At 41.1% G+C, this 20,979-nt stretch overlaps 1 protein-coding gene and 2 long non-coding RNA genes across 8 annotated transcripts; 1 reads left to right on the forward strand and 2 right to left on the reverse strand.

The window, feature by feature from the left end:
- Positions 1-23: 23 nt before the first annotated feature.
- LOC136444351 (major vault protein-like) lies at positions 24-15,444 on the forward strand. 6 transcript variants are annotated; one of them, XM_066441867.1, is made up of 21 exons: positions 24-155; positions 2,428-2,614; positions 3,793-3,988; positions 6,010-6,133; positions 6,367-6,498; positions 6,818-6,912; positions 7,203-7,328; positions 7,575-7,685; positions 8,006-8,131; positions 8,327-8,380; positions 9,057-9,215; positions 9,508-9,609; positions 10,069-10,245; positions 10,644-10,780; positions 11,114-11,311; positions 11,501-11,639; positions 11,910-11,974; positions 12,313-12,576; positions 13,139-13,265; positions 13,693-13,881; positions 14,235-15,444. In XM_066441867.1, the coding sequence occupies exons 2-21, from the start codon at positions 2,457-2,459 to the stop codon at positions 14,397-14,399; spliced, it is 2,844 nt and encodes a 947-aa protein (XP_066297964.1). In that variant the 5' UTR covers positions 24-155; positions 2,428-2,456; the 3' UTR covers positions 14,400-15,444. The 6 variants fall into 6 exon arrangements, with proteins under 6 accessions (XP_066297964.1, XP_066297986.1, XP_066297993.1 ...); XM_066441889.1 differs by having other exon boundaries at positions 10,069-10,155; XM_066441875.1 differs by lacking the exon at positions 24-155 and adding an exon at positions 1,776-1,875.
- A 139-nt stretch (positions 15,445-15,583) lies between these two features.
- LOC136444424 (uncharacterized) lies at positions 15,584-17,637 on the reverse strand. Its single transcript, XR_010757261.1, has 2 exons — positions 16,350-17,637; positions 15,584-16,076 (listed from the first exon to the last, which is right to left on the reverse strand). It is a non-coding gene; the product is annotated as an uncharacterized lncRNA (long non-coding RNA).
- A 1,234-nt stretch (positions 17,638-18,871) lies between these two features.
- LOC136444430 (uncharacterized) lies at positions 18,872-20,408 on the reverse strand. Its single transcript, XR_010757263.1, has 2 exons — positions 20,086-20,408; positions 18,872-19,553 (listed from the first exon to the last, which is right to left on the reverse strand). It is a non-coding gene; the product is annotated as an uncharacterized lncRNA (long non-coding RNA).
- Between the last annotated feature and the right edge of the window lie 571 nt (positions 20,409-20,979).

Consider the following 20,979-nt stretch of genomic DNA (forward strand, 5'->3'; position numbering starts at 1 on the left):
GACCAATGACATCGCGATCTTGTAACCATGTGGTCAAAATTGGAAACTCCTATTGGTCAGTGTCAGATAGGTCACCTGCCACGCCCCCATACTTGTCCCTATATCACTTCCTTGTTGGGCGTGTAGGGCTGAGCTGAGCTGCTGAAACGCTGCAGGTTTGAACAACTTTTGCTACCTTCCTTGCCATATTTCTGCTGTAGATGTTACAGTAGCATTGTCACAAGGTACCAGAGGTCCTTACTCAGGATAGGTCTTGGATCTAGCCTGCAGTGTTTTGCGGCAAATTTCCTTCGATACGAAAATCCTACCCGCGCCTTGCTTGACCATTTTGTAGCTACGCAAAAAGAGGAACAGACTGGTAGACATTAGACCTTAGGACGTAGTGCATTCCTCTCTAGTTTTGTGCGTGCGAATGGTTCCTGTTTCATGTCAGTCTGTAACACTAACTTCTGCTGATGCCCGTGAATGCTATGTTATACGTGCAGTCACCCTTCTTAGGATGTCTATTTCGTTGTAAACTAAGGATGGCCTCAGGGGACCTGTTAGTGCTGAGTTTTTAAGTTCAGGAAGAAAATTTACAGCACAACTTATTTCTTGACCGACATCATTCATTTCTATCAGCAGCTGTAAGAAAGCAAGTCATGCATAACGTCAACAAAGCGGCAGATTTTCAACGATCCATCCATTCTTGCTGAACAATCACCTTGCAGATTATCTCGGCTTAGTAATCTTATCTTAAAGCTGGATGACGTCAGACGATGTGACGTCAAATGCTTTTCATGATCATACCATGCCAGACTATTTGTTTTGAGAAAGTGGCATGTGTTGATGCAATAGCCGTTACATTTTGGAAACCTTTTGAAATTAACCAGAAAACTGTTGTCAAATGTTGAAGAGAGAATGTGCCTCACCCCATGGCATAATAAAAGAAATGAGATTATCGATAGGGGGATTATGAAATTATAAGGTTGATAAAGCATTGATTAGTGATATTCAAAATTCGATCCGCATGATTATTTATTGGCAAGGCAACTTGGTACACAATGTTGAGAAAATCATCAAAGATTTACTGTCACCATAGAGATGTACCTAAACCTTCTTAAACTAAGATGTCACAATCCAGCTCAGCTCATGACATCAGAGACTAACCTTAATAACGGGCATTGACATGCTGCAGTATTCATATGCATTCCAAGGTATCATTTCTCTTGTCCTACACATACCTGACATCTATTGCAAGGGCAATGTTTCTGAAGCTTAGTGGTCAAATAAATGTACAGTTGTGGGCTGTACTTAACTGTCTTCACAATCAACAATTTAGCCCAATAGATTTCTTCTTTAAGATGGGAAATTTTCTCCCATGCATGGCCTGGTGAGTGAAGGAGCAAGGAAGGATTGACAGATATAGACTAGAATGAACAGGTTTTATGATAGTCCTAAGTGTATGCGTTTATTAACCCCAAGTCAATTATTCATAGCTTTATGCGTTTTGGGCATTTGGTACAAATTTTCAAGGACAGGTAATAATACACTCCTAATCAGTCTACAATGGTAAATACTGAATTTTCGTAATGTTGATATAACCATCAGATAGAAATAGGAGCTATAAACATGCTGGTGAAAAACGGACAACGAAAGGTAAAAAAGACAAGTCATGTTTGCCCTATCTGTACAATGTAGGACAAACAGGTGATATTTGTTATTTGCGAGGGCTAGCCCCGCCCACGCACACCTTTGTGCAAAGGACGCTGGTCACAGGTCCTGATTGTATTCAGACACAAAGGTACGGCTTTGTGTACATGCCATTCCAGGCCTCTTTACAGTGCAGTAACAGGGGAAGAATTAGGTTGGTCAAGCATCGCTGGATAGATTCAGGTCAGTTTGTACAAGACTGTCTCAATGGGATAGGGTTACATGTGCTGTCTAAGATTCTAGCTTATCCGCTGCCCAACTGGGCCCTACGATGCCAGTTGGTCAGAGTAGCTTTACGCTAAAATGGCTGGATTTTAGGTTGCAAGGTCTGCCTTTTTAGGTACCAAGTAAGATGTTATTTGTTTGCAGCCTACTTTTTCTTCTAAAATAGGTGATTCAGTACTGAGCTAAACCCATGGATACAGCTGTATCATGTGGTGTCATGTCCTGCCACATCTTTCCTTGATAAACCCTTTCATTTTACCGGGTAATTATAACAAATGTGTGTGATCATGACAGGACATCTTAATGGTCTGACCGAATCAGATATTATGTACATTGGTACATATCTATAAGTACATTGATACACACTTTTGATCATAATATCACTCTATGCTACAAATATTGTTTTGCTGTTGTTGTTTTCTTTATGATATTCACATTTTTTAGATTACATGATTCAATATAATCACATCATACATACACAATGAATTAAGAGTTTCTCTTTGTTTACAGTATCATAGTCTCGACAACGATCAGTAACAATGACGGACAGAAAGCAGGGTCGGTTTTCGGGAGGGAATGCGGAGGAGTCCATCTTCCGCATCCCGCCATTCTACTACATGCACGTGCTGGACCAGAACCTCAACGTCACCAGGACCGAGGTTGGGCCAAAAACCTACATCCGACAGGACAATGAGAAGTATGTTCTGTTCATTTTCACCTGTAGAAATTCTGTATCTGTATAGCCTGTACATTGTATAACCACCCTTCGACATAACACACCAGCTTTGCAGGCACGCAGCGTAACAGCAGCTGGTTACATTACACCGAACGACCGCCACAGTACACATTTATAGTACAACCAACATTAACCCTAGAAGCATCAGGCAAGCATACACACGCCCACTCATTGAAGGAGTCGTCAGTACAATAAAAACTTCACTATACAAGTGTACGCAAGGTGTAAAGCAGGATGAAATTTACTGTATGTACATGTTTATTACCCAGAAAAATGATAAAAGATATCATTGATTGAAAGCTAGTTTTCAACATGATATTCAAAGTAGCAAAGGTCCATGTTTTTGAAGAATTGTATGACTTTGCATTCTGAATAATTTATCATGAAATAACATTACATTGTTCTGCAGTCAATACCAATTTGGTAATGGGATTTGATGAATGACAATTTTGGAACTGATTCTTCACAGACCTTGAGCAAACCTTGTTAATAATGGTTTTTCTACATGATGCTCCCGATATTGTAATGTTGGTATGGTAGGGTAGGGTCCATGCAATTCTTTGGGACTTTGCCAAATTGTCTTTTAAAACCTTGTCACTCATATGCAGGAAACTCATGTCACTGGTCACTGGTACAATGAAGAAAATGCTAAACGTTACATAATATGTAAAAATTACGATGTACAGGACTTTCAAAAAATTAATCACAAAGTGAATCTATTACTCATTTACAAGTGCTCATCACAATGATTGATGATAGAGAGATCTAGAATTTACCTTGGCTGACAAGAGAACTGGACCTGTTGAGTACTTGACACTACAACATTTTAAAAGATATGGAAGTCTTTAGTCTGCATATTATGCAAACTCCAGCTGTCCGGGGCTGTGATTACATACTTATGGGCTGCTTGTTTACGGGAAGCTGCTATCAAGCATGATTAAATCAGGCTAGGAAGTCTTGTCATAGTAAAATATGCTCATATGGCTTTGTTGTCTCCAGAGTTGTGCTGCCTCCAGAGGTGATCTTGCCGCCAGTCCATAATGTAGTGTCTGTTTTACTTAACCTACTGATGTGTATTTGGGACTTTGCCATTGAAATGAGATAATCATATTAATTTTTTTTATTTTTGTTGTGTCCAGGGTTGTGTTGCCTCCAGAGAAGATGATCACGGTGCCGCCGCGCCACTACTGCGTCGTGGAGAACCCTGTGGTGCGCGGTGAGGATGGGGCCACCGTGTACGACACCAGCGGACAGGTGAAGCTGGTCCACGCCGACCTGGAGATCCGCCTGGCGCAGGACCCCTTCCCACTCTTCCCTGGAGAAACACTCAAACAGGTGGGCTGAAAGGTTTCTAGGACTTAGAGAAGGAGATATGATACTCTATGAGCACCTATACAGAACGTAAGCATTGAAGGTCATGTTCGCGTATTTGAGGTTAATATCTGGTATATATAGGTTCATACAGTTGTGTCGAGAGACATATCTTATACAACGACTGTAACTCTTATACAATGTTGACCAAAGAGGATGAAAAAGCTATGATAGGATAGCAGGATAGCTCATTACATTCTAGATACATAGCGTACTCCATGTGTGTTATCTTTTACCATTTGAATGTAATATGAAAACTATTGATGATGTAGGTGTAAGCACGCAGGATTTCAACCAGCCACGATAGATTTATTCTAGGTAACCTTTTAGTGATAGATATAACATGATTTTTTATCTAAACAATTTAGTAGACATATTAGATTGTAATGCTATAACTATTGGTATAGGGAAGTGTATCATCGATCAGCCACTATTAGATAACTGTTGAAAGGGTAAAGAATCAAAGTACATTAAGTGTAATAAAATCAATGGTGATATGATGCAGAATCACCCTTTGTCCCCATCCCAAAGGTTGTTTTACACAAGATCAGAGATGGTCATGTGAAATCAACTTAAGGTTAAAGGTTAGCAGACAGAGATAACAGAATAACAAATACTCAAGACATTCAGTAACAGAATTTTGGTCATTATCAGATCAGCTAAATATTTACAGAGGTCTAATGTCATGTATGGAATGCTTTCATCTCTGAAATATGGTATAACGTTGGGTAACCTAAATTCGGGATTTTTCCGATAATGGTTGACTGAAATCAATCTAGCAGAACAATAAACCATCCTTTTTTTCTATTATTCTGTCAGTATCATGTACTATCTTTGCACTAATCATATATATGGTAGATTTTGTCTCTAGTCGTGCTGACACCATAATATTTCAACTTGAAACTACCGTGCGCCGCACGCACAATTGTGGTGCTGTCGGACAGGGGGGCACATTAATTCGGGAGAGAAGATTCGTCTTGAATATCTTACCGCTAATCACATTTTATACAGCAGCTATTCGTTCTATCCTTGGCTTGAGGAGAGTGCTATGGATATAGACGTGTCCAAGTAAAAAAAATACACGAAGAAACGGCCGTACCGCACACATCAGGCCAGTTCGGGAACAACCCGTGTGTTGAGTCGGTAGAACTTCACTCAAAGTCGGCCCATCGTCATCATCGGGCAACGTGTAACGTTACATTATTCATGGGAAGTTAGCTGGATGCCGTAGCAATGGTAATACTACTATGTCCATGTGTTCCTTGTTGTGTTAGGAGCAAACTTTGAGGAAAATATCTTCCTCAGTCCACTATCACACGCAGCATTTAGACAAAAAAGTGTTCCTCACAAACCTTTGTCGTCTGCTTGACAACAGGATTCTGGTTAACAATATGGCGGCGGGAAAATACACGTGCCGTAGGTTGTAGCAACAGAGAGGAGTTTTGATGATTGATCACACTTAGAATATAGTTGCAGGTTAGCAAAAGAGATTGTAATAAGTTGTCTTATAAATAATTGTGTTTAGCAGGCAGGAGATGTGACATTTGTCTTATAAACCAGCGAACAACCGTGCTGGGTGATTCTCCCACGAAGCCCCCAGACTCTGTCAATAAGGGACGGAGAGGTTTTGACGTCGCCAACTTCTAATGCATGGTTATCGAAGCTTTTCAGCCAGTGTTCTGAATACGTTAGTCTATCTGCTTTGCATTGCTGGCGTTATAACTGATTTTGCATGTAGCACATATCCCTAAATACCCCGTTTTCGAAAAATCCCGACTTTAAGTACCCCACGAATTTAGGTTACCCAACGTTACATGATATCATGGTTTACAGGTTTGTTAGCCAGAAAAAGCTTTTATACAGTTTTGGAGGCAGATATAGCCATCTCCCTGCTGCCTAACACTAAGTAACCTTGTACAAATGGACTGAAATATCCTCAGCATGGAAAGGGTTAAAACGTTATCTAATCTATTACCCCCTTCCAGAATGTGACGCCCCTGAAAGTGGTCTCTGCGGACACTGCCCTGAGGCTGCGGGCAGTCCTGGACTTTGAAGACCAGACAGGACAGAAGAGAGTGGCCGGAGATGAATGGCTCTTTGAAGGACCAGGTTAGATACTCAATATGCAATTATTTCATAGACTAGCTAGATGTTTTTATAATCATCCAAATCAAGGACTGGGATGAAGTTCTGAATAGTTGGCAGCCATACTTTCCAAACTGTATGTCGCTGATTCCTGCATGCAATTCAAAGATTAAGAATGCTTTGTTTTGATTTGTTTCTTACAGCAGATTTCTCCGGTTGCCACTATGTCTTATGCTGCATTTCTTTCCTTTAAATAGGCACTTACATTCCAAGGAAGGAGGTTGTAGTTGACGAGACAGTCCGTGCGACCGTGATCTTGCCGAACCAGGCCATCAAGCTGAGGGCGCGCAAGGAGACAGAAGACCGCGATGGCAACCACAGGGTCACAGGTGACATTGCAAACTCTGATTCTGATTTTTTGGTTAAGCATCTCAAGATTTATCTAAAACATCTCAAGATTTATTCAAAATGTCTCAAGATTTTTCTAAAACATCTCAAGATTTTTTTTAAACATCTCAACATATTTCTAAAACATCTCAAGATTTATTCAAAACATCTTACAATTTTGCACAAAATCTCAAGATGTTTTTAATGAAGATTACTACTGGCAGTCATTCTCTATCATTTCACAATATAAGCCATAACTCTGTTTATTCTGATTCTACTAAATAATGGTGCATGACACAATTTTGTTTTTTGTCCATTCAGGTGAAGAGTGGGTTGTGAAGAAGGTGGGAGCCTATCTGCCCGGTGCATATGAGGAGGTTGTGGACGTGGTGAACGCCTATGTCCTGACAGAAAAGGTATCTTGAACAAACATTTTCTTCAAATTCTATTGTTGCATATAGACCAATCCCATGTACCTGCCTACATTATTCAAAATTTAGACTGCAATAGAAAATAAAAACAGAAGTATGCAAAAAATGTGACATATGTGCAGCCACTTTCTTCTTGGTTAAACTTCAATTTTGATTGACAACTAGGATAAGTCCATTGCAATCTTATGGCAGATTTTTGTCAGTGCCTTCTTTCACTTAACTATAGCATTTTTAGAGCACTGCTGACCATGGGTGTATTCAAATGTGTGTTACAGAAAGCTCTGCACATGCGAGCGCTGCGGACCTTCAAGGACTTCAAGAACCAGACGAGGAAGAGCGGTGAGGAGTGGCTCATCACAATGGAGGACACCGAGACTCACATTCCGGATGTTTATGAGGAGGTATGAGAGCCGAAACACACCCTGTTATAACTGTAGTTGTAATGCATGATTGACAGCACAGGCCATATAAATATTAACACCTAAAGCTGCCTAAATCCAATACAACTACCATAAGGCTAGTTTGGCAGAGAAAATGTTAAAAAGGCATTAGGAATTAGTAAAATGTAAAGATTTAGAGAATATGAGAATCAAGCTGATACACATGCACAGTACATCTAAATTTGAGTTTCCATGTTTACTTTCCAGGTTGTTGGAGTGATCAACATCACGACCCTGAGCAACCGCGAGTACGCCGTGATCGTGGACCCTGTAGGGGAGGATGGGAAACCCCAGTTGGGCCAGCGGAAGCTCGTTAAGGTCAGTACTTTAAAAGTTTTATATCTTTGCCAGAAATGTGGATGTGTGTGATGAAAAGTTAGTGGCGTTGTCCAGTCCACATAGACAATATCTCACGTCAACCTCATATATCATTGAACCAGAATGCTAATTTTTTTTTGTCTTTCCAACCAACATATTATTTCTGTGGTTTTTCACTAATATTGAACTCCTATCACTTGTATTGAACTGCTGTCAAAATAAAGATATTAATTCAAGGAAAACCAGACAGTCTTGAATTGCGTCTTGAGGCCTTGCTATCAACTTGAAGGAAGTAAGAGAGATGTTGTGGTTTGTTTCAGGGGGAGAAGTCCTTCTTCCTGCAGCCAGGGGAGACCCTGGAGGACGGGATCCAGCCCATGTACATCTTGGAAGAGGACGAGGGACTCATCCTTAAGGCTAACGAAGCCTTTAAGGACATGGATGCTGTAAGAACATCACTTTTTTCTTTATTATATAGATAAAGAAATTATAGTCATTTCAATTTTTAGAGAACCAGAGTGCCCAAGGAGGTTTAGATAGGATTTAAACCCCTTTGGAGTACATAAGGGCAAAGTCAGGCTTTCAGGTCAGCAATAGATGTTTTTCTGTGAGGTATTTCATAGCAGGTCTGTTTTGCTTAGACTGACGATGAGGAAGCTGATGAGGAAGTGTCGTCCAAACCAGCCGGCGCCCAGGTAACACCGGTGACTACAGCATCTGGATCTCTGTAGCTTTGCTTGAGTTTGTGGTGTTAGGGCATGAAAAAAGAAAAACTCATCATACTTGATTGGATTAGTGATGGCAAATGCAACTAATTCTGTTTGATTGCATACAGTGTGATTTCGGTTTGCCAAATGGTGCATGAACTACAAGGTAATTTTGTGGGTTTTGATTGCGTGGTATCGTATCTCTATTTATTTTGTTTTTGTTACGTCTTGTAAGCAAACTTTGTATGCTTCATTGATTTTCCCATGTTCTGCCATGAATAGATAACACTTATTAGTGAATTCTTTGGATTCAATCAGACCAATGCTGTTTTAAGGTCATCTATGATGAGAATGTACAATCTCCAAGTCTTATAGTCTATCAAAAGCTCAGAACTTGTAGATGTGTGTAGATTGCTGTGGGCTTAACTGTTAAAGTTTGTCCATGAATATTTGCTGTGACTGATAATCACTAACAGTGCAAATTGTTTTTACCCAAGCCATTCCATTAGTGCAGTTGCATGCCAGTCACTGCTTGTGATTCTTGTGCAATATCTATTAGCCTCCAACCCTGCACTTCTACTCTACTATCTATACTACTTTTGACATGCCGTCATCTATAATATATAAATCTATCATTGATCACAAAATTAAATTTTCTTTGCAGCAGAAGGACGGAGTAGAGCGCAAACCTGGAGACCGCTGGATGATCCGCGGCCCTAAGGAGTATGTTCCGCCCGTGGAGGTTACCGTGGTGATGAAGAGGAAGGCCATTCCATTGGACGAGAACGAGGGTATCTACATCCGGAATATCAAAACTGGCAAGGTGAACAATTTGGTTCCACATTTGCTTATTTGCTATCAACTGACCATTGACCCTTTTCCATTAACAAGGACTGAAACCAGTTCTTTTGGTAGGGATCTTTTAGTTCACATTCTTTGCATTTGAACATTTTCAAGTTTTGTGGTCACACTGTGCAGTATAAGCAAAACTTTCCCCCCAAGAACTAAAAAGCTGAGTGTAAAATACACAAACAAATCTGCTATTCTGCATAGCAACTCTGTTGATTGTTTTGCATGTCTGAAGCACAGATAATGTATGACCTTTGACCTTGCAGGTCCGTGCGGTCTGCGGACAGACCTACATGTTGGACCAGGATGAGGAGAGTTGGGCCAAACAGCTGCCGCCAGCCGTGGAGGCTCTCCTCACACAAAACTTGGTAGGTACATCTGCTGACTGGAAAACCAGTCAAACTTGAGCAAAATGTTGGCAAAGAAACTGTATGACCAAAATATCAGGAACCCAAGTGTGGCAGGTCCTAAAATGTCTTGCGCAGAGAAAGCCAGATTTACCTGTAGTCAAGCATGTATTAGTACAGTGCTCATTCTTTGAGACAGGTAATAGATGGGGAAACAAAGGAATAAATGTTAGATTTACCTCAATGCATCAGATCGCTCCACATAAGCTTAATCAAGATGATCAAAGATGCTAAAAAAATTTTCCAACACGGATAATGTACACTTCCGGCATCTGAAATTTTAAGTGATACTTATACTTAACTTGCATTAAAAAAGACGGTTTTTACTGTCATTAATCATATTACCTACCAACACAGGTGAGCTTATTCATTCTAATATCGGTCAAATTTATTCCTTTGTTTTGTAACCCCACTGTATAGGTACTAGACACAGGCAGACCTGCATTTGGGTCTATGATGAACATATGTCCTGATCTAGGGGAAATTCAACAGGAAGTTCAACAACAGGTTCAAGTTCAAAAACAGCAGAGATCTCAGCCTCGCTACAGAGCTGCTGAAGTTGGCATGGCTGTGCAGGCCTACAGTAATGTTGGGAGTGTAAGTTAAGGCAAAGTAGAGAGCAACTTGCATGGGTGCAACTGAGAAATTACTGTAGCTTTCACTATGCATTTCTGGTTGTGTGATGTGTATGTGCTTAAACCTGGCATAGATGTGAATGCAAAAAAAGGCACAAATGCTTTTTTTCTTGCTTTAAACATATGCAATCTAAGCTTCAATGTTGCAATTAAGCTATAGAGTTGTAGCTGTAGCTTAAGCTGAAGCTGCACAGCACTACTGTAACAGTTTTTGAAACTAGATACCAGGACTTTGGGGTATGCCAGACATCTATTAGGCAATCTCCCATTTAGGGAATGAAAGCTACAGAATTCCTTTATTTAGTTGCCTTAGGAAAAGCTCTCTGAACTGTTCTGAATTTCACCTGTTTGCTTGTTTAGGATCCTCTTGCAGACCGAAGCGACCGTGGTACCCGCCCGCGTCCCGATCAGCCACGTGACAAAACCAAGGTCGTGACCTTCCGTGTGCCTCACAACGCTGCTGTCCAGATCTACGACTACAAGGAGAAGAAAGCAAGGTATCTATGATATTGATATATGGTATCTTTATGTCTATAATATTATGATCTTGATTTTTACTGTGGAATTTCTCAAGAAGTAAAACCAAACTAGCAAATTACTAGTGGAAGACAGTGACACAAACTTTCATGTAGTATCGACGTGTGCATGATGTCTAAGATATCTGTTGGGCAGATTTAAATTCCTGATTCTGAGTCATACAGAATTTTTCTTTTGCAGTTGCAGTTCATATCTCCATGTTTGATATTCCTTGATAGGTCAATAAGTTGAATAGAATCTCTGGGTTACAATCAGTGACCAATACTGACCATGGATTGCTGACTATATTTCAGGGTTGTGTTTGGTCCGGAACTGGTGCTGCTCGGTCCTGATGAACAGTTCACCCAGCTCAGTCTGTCTGGGGGGAAGCCCAAACGACCCAACGTCATCAAGTCCCTGTGCCTGCTCCTCGGGCCTGACTTCTGCACCGACATCATCGTCATAGAGACGGCTGATCATGCCCGTCTGCAGCTGCAGATGAGCTACAACTGGTAGGTGATTTGTGACCTGTTCCTCCCTTATATCAAATGGAACCTTCTAAATCCCACTATCTACCTGCTCCAACTAACTAGCAAATATATCATTGGTCTCATACCAGTGTTACCATATTTTCCTGCCTACAGCCTAGCTTACTATAACTTATTGGTCTCACATCAGTGTTCTTTTCTTGTGACCTCCAGGCACTTTGATGTCAAGGACAAGGAGAAAGATGGCAAGAAAATTTTCAGCGTCCCAGACTTTGTCGGCGATGCCTGCAAGGCTGTTGCCTCCCGTGTCCGTGGCGCTGTTGCTGGCGTTCAGTTTGATGATTTCCACAAGGTGAGGTCATTTTCGTGTTAGTGGAAAAGGAAACATGGTGAAAGTTTGTGGTGAAACAAATACATGTAATACTTAATATATGAGTTTGTGATGAGATTTCAAAATACTGCAGTCTTAAAACCACTGTGACTGTTTCACGATTTACAGTACCCGGTAGTGTTCTGAAGGTTCTAACATTATGGAGCATATTATTCACTCTTGTAATCTCCTCAAGTACAACTTTCATAACAATCAGGATTGTAACCTCAGTGAATCAAATTGTAATTCCAGAACTCGGCTCGAATCATCAGGGCATCAGTATTTGGTCTGGATGAGAGCAACAAGGTTCGCAATGTGTGAGTACCCTTTTCTTTCACTTTTCTAATTTGTGTACTTTTGGATGGGACATAAAGTCGGGTCCTGTGTTTGAGGATGTGCCTCGAGTATGGTAAAGGGGGAGGGCTAGCAACCCGTCTCTATAGAAATATACCCTGGCTCTGAAACAGCAAGGAAACTTGCTACTAGGCACTGCAAGCTCTGAATCAGCAAACCGATCAGCGATATATGTATCAAGGGTACAACAAAAGCTATGGGGTAATTTTGGATAGTCAATGCATAAAGGAGTGTTACAGTTCCAAATTCCCCTTTGAATATCCTGCTGATAATCACTGAACATTGCCCTCTGTCTGTACAGTTTCACGTTCCCCCAGAACAACCTTGTGATCACCAGCGTGGACATCCAGTCCGTGGAGCCCGTGGACCAGCGCACACGAGACTCCCTGCAGAAGTCCGTCACGCTCGCCATCGAGATCACCACCAACTCACAGGAGGCGGCGGCCAGGCACGAGGCGGAGCGCGTGGAGCAGGAGGCCAAAGGTCGCCTGGAGCGGCAGAAGATTCAGGACGAGGCAGAGGCGGAGAATTCACGTCGAGACCTGCTGGAACTGCAGGCTAAGAGGTGTGCACTCTTCTGACTGAAATTGTGGAGTTAAACCATCTTCCACCCGTCATGATCAATTCAAGTGACCCATAGTAGAACTATTCCTGTTGTCTGCATGCTCGTCAATGACATTTGCTTTCTTGATATATTCTGACTGCCAAGAGATGTGCACTCTTCCTGTAGCATGAAAGCTCTTCAGTGTTCATGATTGAAAATGTGGAATAAAAACTGCCATGCATTTAACATTTCGACTTATGTTCCTAAATGGGCTACAGAAGACTTTTTTGTCCAGTGAAATAAAAGCTTCTTATTGAAATGAGCAACGGTGATCAAAGATCTCAAGAAATGCAAACCAAATTATATACATCTACCAAGTTGTTACTGATTTGTAGGATTTGTATTTCCATGCACATTTTTCCTGACTTTAGACTGTTCTGGATCAAATTATGGTAGAAGGCATCCTTCCATCTCGAGATGATGGTAGCACTCTGGTGTCATGGCCATGGGCAGTGTCTTGTGTTGCTGGTCAGTCCTATCCTAGTTCTAACAGCGATGATATTGTGTTTCCTTCCTTCTTTAGTGCTGCGGTGGAGAGCACCGGACAAGCCAAAGCAGAGGCCCAGTCTCGCGCCGAGGCAGCCAGGATCGAAGGCGAGGCGGCGGTTGAGCAGGCAAAACTCAAGGCACAGGCCTCCAAGATTGAAGCTGTAGGTTTTCATTACTTAGGTCACTTAAAATTGATTGTGTGGATGACATCTGTTGTGTCTGTGAAAATATCATGTTTCAGTGGTCATTTGATATGGACTAATTTTCTGAGAACTAAATATCAACAATGACTCAGTGTTTGTGTCTTTATAACTCTACAAATGCCTGACTCATCATAAGTAGATGCTCATCATTGTCAATTACTTAATCTGTATATCCATGAAAAAAAGTTTTTTCTTCCAAACATGTTGAATGACTGGAAAATAGAAATGTTAAGAGTCACAAAGGTAACATACATACAAAGGTAGCAAACATGTATTGTACCTATATCATTTTATACCATTTGATGATACTGTGTCCAAAAATAAGTATTAAAAAAAGTATCAGCCTAGTGGGTGTACTAAACTTGACCACATCTTGATTTTGTAGGAATCTGAGCTTGAGCGCCTGTCGACAGCGCGCGAGGCCGAGTTGAAGTACTTGCGGGAACAGAACGACATGGAAGTGGCGAAGCTAAGGGAAATGGCCGAAATTGAGACGACGAAGTTCAAGAACCAGGTGGACGCCATCGGCGCCCAGACTATCCAGTCTATCGCCCTGGCCGGTCCTGAGCTACAGGTCAGGGTTTTTCATGTGCTTCTTTGTTTTGTTATGTTTTTCTTTGTTTCACAAGAAACACCTAATGCCCTATCAAAATCTATGACCATCTACACAGCACGTCACCAGAATGTAAGCATTTAAGGTCGTGTTTGCGTATTCAAGGTTAACATCTCGCATATAGGTTCATTTAGTTGTGTCCAAAGACATATCTTATGCAACGGCTGTTACTCCGATGCAACGTTGACCAAAGAGAACAAAAGAAATTTAGCAGTTATGATAGGTTTAAATAGCAGACTAATTGCCATATATGCATTACGTTCTGAATACATGCTCATGTACTGTCTTTAAACATGTTCTTTACCCATCCACAGGTCAAACTACTGAAGGGCCTGGGCCTGACCTCTACCCTGATCACAGATGGTACTTCTCCCATCAACCTCTTCAACACTGCAGGGGGTCTGATCGGGGCCATGGGCGGGGCAGCCAGTGGCCATCCTGCTCGTTCCCGCCGCCACTCCGATTCCTCGGAAGACTAGAAAGCTCAATGCAACCCCTCTTAAAGTAGTTTTATAAGACCAGTGCGTGTAGTGCTGCAGACCCCAGAAATGACAACTGGATAGAATAGACTTGAGAGTAAATATTACTTTCATAAAGAATTTCTAAAAATCGGTCTACTTCAAGTGGTGATAATGGAAAGCAAACATTAAACATCCTGACCAATATGGCTGCAATCCCTACCTGTGGGGTAAGGGAGGAGATAAAACTATGTTTGAAGTGCTACTTACACAACTCAACATATACAATGCAAATGCTGGGCTCGGGAGTTGCCAAAGAGAGGGAAAGGGGCTAAAAGAAAAACTTACTAAAACCACAAGAGAGACCTTTGCCATGTTTTTTTCACTCCCTGTTACAAGTCCCTAATAGACTTTGGGTTTGTACCTTTCACATGAATACGACAGCTTTATTTTGACCACCAAAGAGACTTAATGCATGCAAGAAAACGTCTATGTTCAGATGATGAAAATTACTGAAGATACTGTTCTTTGTTGATGGTGAAAATTTGTGAAAACAAAAACTATGAAAAGCAAAAATATGCACTATTCTGGCTGACATTGTGTTGTTGATATTCTATTACGATTAGGTGGATTATGGTTCTCTAGAATTAGGAAATGTAAAGATGAAGGTTTGATGAAAAGACAAGTTTACTATTGCTGGCTACTGCTCTATAAATGTTTATCTCTTGTATGATAAAAACACTACAAATGATATGATAGTTTTGAAGAAGCAGATTCTATAAGAAACAGCTTATGACATGGTGTCCAAGTCTTGAGATTAGAATTATAGGACATTTATGGTATCACTGCTACAGATATAGTTTTGGAAGCTACTATGCCTTACTTCTTTGTGTAATTATAATATTCCTCCGTGGTGTTAGCTGTTAGCTGTAGAGACTACATTTTGTACTTTTTGGTGGGACTGATTTTCGTCACTTTTGCCAGTCATACTTTTTGTGCTGTTGGATCATTATGATTACAATTCTGTTTTCTGTATATCTTGAAAATATAACTTCACAAAAGTGTAGCAACTTGTCTTGGTGACAATAATCCTTATAAACATTGACCGAATAAAACCTTGGTTTAGTTGGATCGATAAACATATAGTTATGTAGAAAAATATGAATAATTGCACACAACAAAATATGACCCACTAGATAAAGACGTTACTTACAGAAGGCATTTTATGTTGTGACAAAACAAAATGGCCTCAAATGCTGTGTTTTGACATAGCTGAAGATTTTGGAACTCTTCATGAATTTTAGGATATGTTCTCAGAAATTGTTTATCATATTAGATATGCATCGTAACGTCATAATGCTATAATTCTGTCATGACAATTTATCACAGTCAGTGGCAACCACAGCCTTGATATTTCACCAGCTCTCGTCTTGGTCAAGTGAGTCTTCTGAGAGTTTTGGGAGTTCAACAGCCCCTTTCAGTCTCAGCAGCTCCGGAGTCGTGGGTCCTAGTAGCAGAGGTGTGTTCGGGTCTAACGAGATGGAGCTTCGCGGTGAAGCGAACGGGCCAGCGACAAGGCCCTTCCCGCCAAAGGCATGGCCACTTGGTGTGTTCGGATCTAAGGAGATGGAGCCTCGCGGTGAAGCGAACGGGGCAGCAACAAGGCCCTTCCCGCCAAAAGCATGGTCACTTGCTGATCTGCATGCATAGGAAAGATGTAACGTAGTTGGGACCTTTGAATGGTTTATTATTTAACTATTCAACAGAACAAAATGTATACATAGTGCATACATTCAAGATGGTGCAGAAACGGAAATTTGTTATGTGGATTCGACTTCTTCCCGTTCCTTTTTTAATGATGGAAATATAGGTTCAGATATCTAGTTTTATGGCAAGATGATAATGATATCATATCTACACGCATAAGAAGCATAAACTTTGCGTTTGAAACAAGACAGCGTTTGTACGTACCCTTCATCTTGTTCTTCGACGATTGCGGCCACCCCTGGAGCGATGGAAGACCGTCTGCGAGACCTCCTTCGCGCCCTGTTCATTCTCTGTATCTCTTCTATGGCAGAGATAGGGAGATCCTCGTCGTCGTCTTCCATCACTGTGATCGTAGGAGTGGTATGATGTGAAATTATTTCCGCCCGTTTTAATAGATGGATAGAGGAGGTTCGTTTTGAAATCGTGCATCCCATTTTGATCACGTGTCGGCGAGAGCTTTGTGGACAAGTCTGTCCATGTTAAATCTTGAAGACAAGAGTCCGTTTTCTTCCGGGAACGTTGTGCCCTCAGTGCTTGTTTTGAGATGTTCGTTATGCTTTGACCAAGGGTACCAAGCGACGATCTACACTATGTCGTCATATCCATTTGTGACGTTGAGATGTTCGGAAAAAATCTCCAAGCAGATGTTGGAAGGACGTTTGTATAACAAACACAGAACCGAAAAACTTTACGATTTTGCCTTCCAGCATGCTTGAAAAAACGTGGGCCGTTGATTGAAAATCAGTGTCTGACAAATATTTGTTGGAAACTTCTTTTCGATAAATGTTTCCTTATCTTTTATCGCAATAGATAGATTGAAATGTCACTTTCCTATATGTCCTTAGCAGGTAGCGGTTCATTAATGTGTTGATTTTTACACAGACGACATTGAAAGTACAATGTAAAAGAATTGGGAAAATCTTTCAGATATCAATGGCTGATGACTCAACCACTTTGCTCATTCTACTACTGCTAGAGACCATGTCGTCTTGCTGAAAAATTCCTCGATTATTTGGTCTCAAAACTGAAATGATAAACCATGGATTTTCGCAGTATATGCAGTGCGCCTGTTATGAGCTATCAAAGGGCCCCACTGTAGAGCAATAGTCACAACACTGGGTTGGGCTACCCCAGATAAAAGCTTATACAGTAACTTGAAAGGCACGCATAAAACCAAATAAACAAGTTGTTACGTCAATGTACCAATTTAAATCCGTAGTTGCCGTTGCAGTTTTGCAGTGCGGGAGATGTCTATATGGTTGTGCTTGGCAAAGCCTGTGAAAATAAAAGGTATGGGCATGGTGCACTATTTACATAAGCAATTGGCCAATTGTTTGCATCACGCTTTACAATGTTGTAGAGAATATAGCGTTCTACGGTAACCCACGGGGCAGTTGTTCTTGGGGTCAGTTGAGGACACTGGGGTCACCTCCGGTCAACGGAGGGCCACCGGAGTGACTGAGCATATATCTTATGACGTTTCCATTTTCAGTTCTATGACGTTCAGAGTTACCAGTCTGAGAACACAAATAAGCGTGCACAAACTTAGCCAGGTCCTCTCCACACCCCGATTGAACGACGATGTTATTCCGGTAAGAACTGAATTTGTTTGTCTTCTGTTACGTTACATGTAACGTTAACATTTATAAACCGTTGTTAGGAATAGAATTACATGAGAACTTTGATATAGTGTTGACTCCACAGCCGGCTGATTCTTCCTCGAAACTTTCTGACTCTGACATGTGAAATTCAAATTCATGAGATTCAACTGATATTCATTCAACCTATATAGTTATAGGTTATATGGGGTAGAAACTGAAGAAATCTTATGTACATAATAGACAGCATCCAGAACAGGTACATTTGTAACGCAAATTAAATTTTCCGAAGTAGCAATGGCCCTGATGCAAGAACATGTATTAGATATTATGTCATTGACAGGAATTCACATTTCTGATCAAAAAGCTAGGCACAAGCCAAAACAGAGGATTTCGTGCGTTTTATTGATTTCATCAAACAGAAAATATGTCACCCCACACCAAACACATTGACTACCATCAGGGCCGATGAACGATGGCGGGTGCCTTTTGAAAGCTTCTAACCACAGCTTCTATTTGTCGTGCGTAGCCAGTTCGAATGTTCATATTGAAACAGGAAGCAAGCGATCTCTTTGTGTTTAGTTGAAGGCTAGAAAGTATGTACCAGTACTGTCGCTGTGGTCTGGGAAAGTCCATGACAATGTCCCACCTTAATGAGAAATAAAGTGTTCTCCAACTCAAAAAGCTTCACTCGCCGGAATTTTCGACCGAATCTTCATCAGCTATCTGGCCCAAGTGCTGTAGACACGGTGAAACTTTTTGAGTTCGAGAACGGTTTATTTCTCATTATGTAGTTACCAACTCAGATCAACTTTCATGCGAATGTCCCACCTGTGAATAATGTGAAATTCTGAGAATTTCGCTTCCGACATTACTACCCTCTCTATTTAACGATTTCCGAAATCCCTTCATAAACGGGCAAATAATATATGGGGGGATTCCTTCAAGGAGTCGTCGTTGATTTGATGCTGATATTTTCATTCGAATTTTGTATACGTAACCAGCCAACCTGTGGATGGATCGTGTTTGGGGCAATAAAAATATTATGATTTCCAGGTTTTTAGTCGGACGCATTCCTTGAATGAAGCCAGGACACTATATAAGTAAAGAATGAACAGAAGATGTGGATGTGAGTCGAAGATTAATGACATTTACTGGTGTTCAAGTAATCCACATGCCAACAAGATGCCAACACAAACAAGGTGTTCAAAATTCAATCAAATTACTGGGATTGACTTCATTTTTCGGGTTTTCCTTTTTAACTGTTCTTACTACTTTATAATTACATGCACTGATCTATTGACTTCTTGATATTGTACTGTATGTACAAAGTAGGATGCAACTATTCAAGACGACTAATTCCGCTGAAAAGTGTCAGTTTGCCTCTAGATCTCGTTCGGTATAACACATAGATATCCAACAGTACAACTGTTCGACGTTGTATCATTCTCAGCTTATCGATATCAATATTGAATATTGAGTGGACAGTGGCGGTGTCATTGTAGCGCTTAAAAATATCTGATATTCACTGATGAATATTACGTAGTGTAAATCATAACTTTGGGACTTTGTGTATCAAGGGCACTGAGAAAATTCCATGATGAGAGCATTACAGAACACAGACAGTGTCTATCCAGTTGCAGTGGAACGGTACAGTTTTCCTCCCTATGTCTTTTCTGATGATCTAGATCGTGGGCTGCCTAGTTTGTTGCTGTGATCAGATGATCTGCTCTGGGCGGAGGCATCCACATCTTCCCTGTCAGCGATGTTCGCACTCTCCGTTGAGCCAAAGACCCAGTTGCCTGCTTCTCTGTGAGACAAAAGGCGACACGTTCGGTTACGATGGTACCTCTATTCAACATGATATGAGGTGGGTCCTTGATGCGTGTTTCCCTTCATCTTTTTAACAAGATATCTCCAGCTTAACCTCCCCTCTGAAGGACACTAAGTCTACCCACTACCGTACCAACGGATTGCAAATTGGGGTTCGGAACAATAACGGTAGGTTAGGATTTGAACCCGCAACCCCATGGTCCAGAAGTGGGGCTACTGAACACCAGACCGCTAGAGGATACTATTGTACATAACAGATGTATGAAACACTGCCTAGTGCTTTGGCCAGTACAGACGACGGAAGAGCCTGAATGGTATTTCTTTGCCTTTCCTATTGTGGTGAACATAATTCCATCATACGAGTAACGGGCTCCCTGTTACTACCAAGTCCAGAGCGGTCCACATGCCTCCCATGCCAGCCCAGACCTTTGTGTATTTGAGGCAGGAGTAGAAGTAGGAACGCCAAGTAGCCCCATACATGTTATACATGACATGGCAAAACTACGTACTCTTCATCAGGATCGTCTCGAATTGTATCCAGTCCCGGCACCATCGACGCTCTCCGGGCCGTCCGTCTGGGCAGGCTGCGCCGAACCTCTTCTGGTGTACTAGAGGGACTGATTTTGTGGGGTTGCTTCTTTCCTTGCTTCTTCTCTTTCTTTTTACTCTTTGACGGGAAAGAACCCATGTTTTAAACACTATTGGTGCAGTTAAGTGTTTGTCCTTTGTTTTGTTTGATTGTGACGTCATAAACGCTTTTCCACAGTCACAGAAACGTCATAACTGTTTCCGAGCAACATGCAACGAACATGGAGAAGCCGCAACATTTTAGTCATCTCTTTATGTCCGATTGTCAGAAACTTTTTAATGCTCTTACAAAGTGCTCAGGGGCTCGTGTACCATACGTCATACGTCTCATGCTCGGCAGTTCGTGTTGACATTCAAAATTTCTTTTTACTTCTGTCAATACGGCCTCCGTGATGTTTTCGTATTCCAACTAAAGCCATGCTGATTTCATTATATGGATGACATCCGCACGGCCATCAATTTTTGTCCGTTTCAAAAAAAAATTGGGCCATACTATAAATCATACAAAGCAGTTGGAAAATTAGCAAGTTTATACCGTAAATTGCACACAAAGTATTTCCAAGAATGGGTACATTTGTACTATAATAATGCCGTAGAATGCCAAGGCCAATTCCAAAATCAAAGAAGATGTGAAAGAACAAAAATGAAAAATGTATTATTTGATATACCATACTCTGTGTGTTTAGTCGCTTGTTCAACCTTGATCATGACCACGTAGATTTTATAATGATGACAACTTTTTTTGCCATACTTTTTTTATACGCACGCTCGCATCAGTTTTAGAGTTCCCACTGGGTGTCATCCATGTAATCAAA

Source organism: Branchiostoma lanceolatum, chromosome 1 (assembly GCF_035083965.1).
Source record: "Branchiostoma lanceolatum isolate klBraLanc5 chromosome 1, klBraLanc5.hap2, whole genome shotgun sequence".
In the NCBI taxonomy this organism is placed as follows: Eukaryota; Metazoa; Chordata; class Leptocardii; order Amphioxiformes; family Branchiostomatidae; genus Branchiostoma; species Branchiostoma lanceolatum.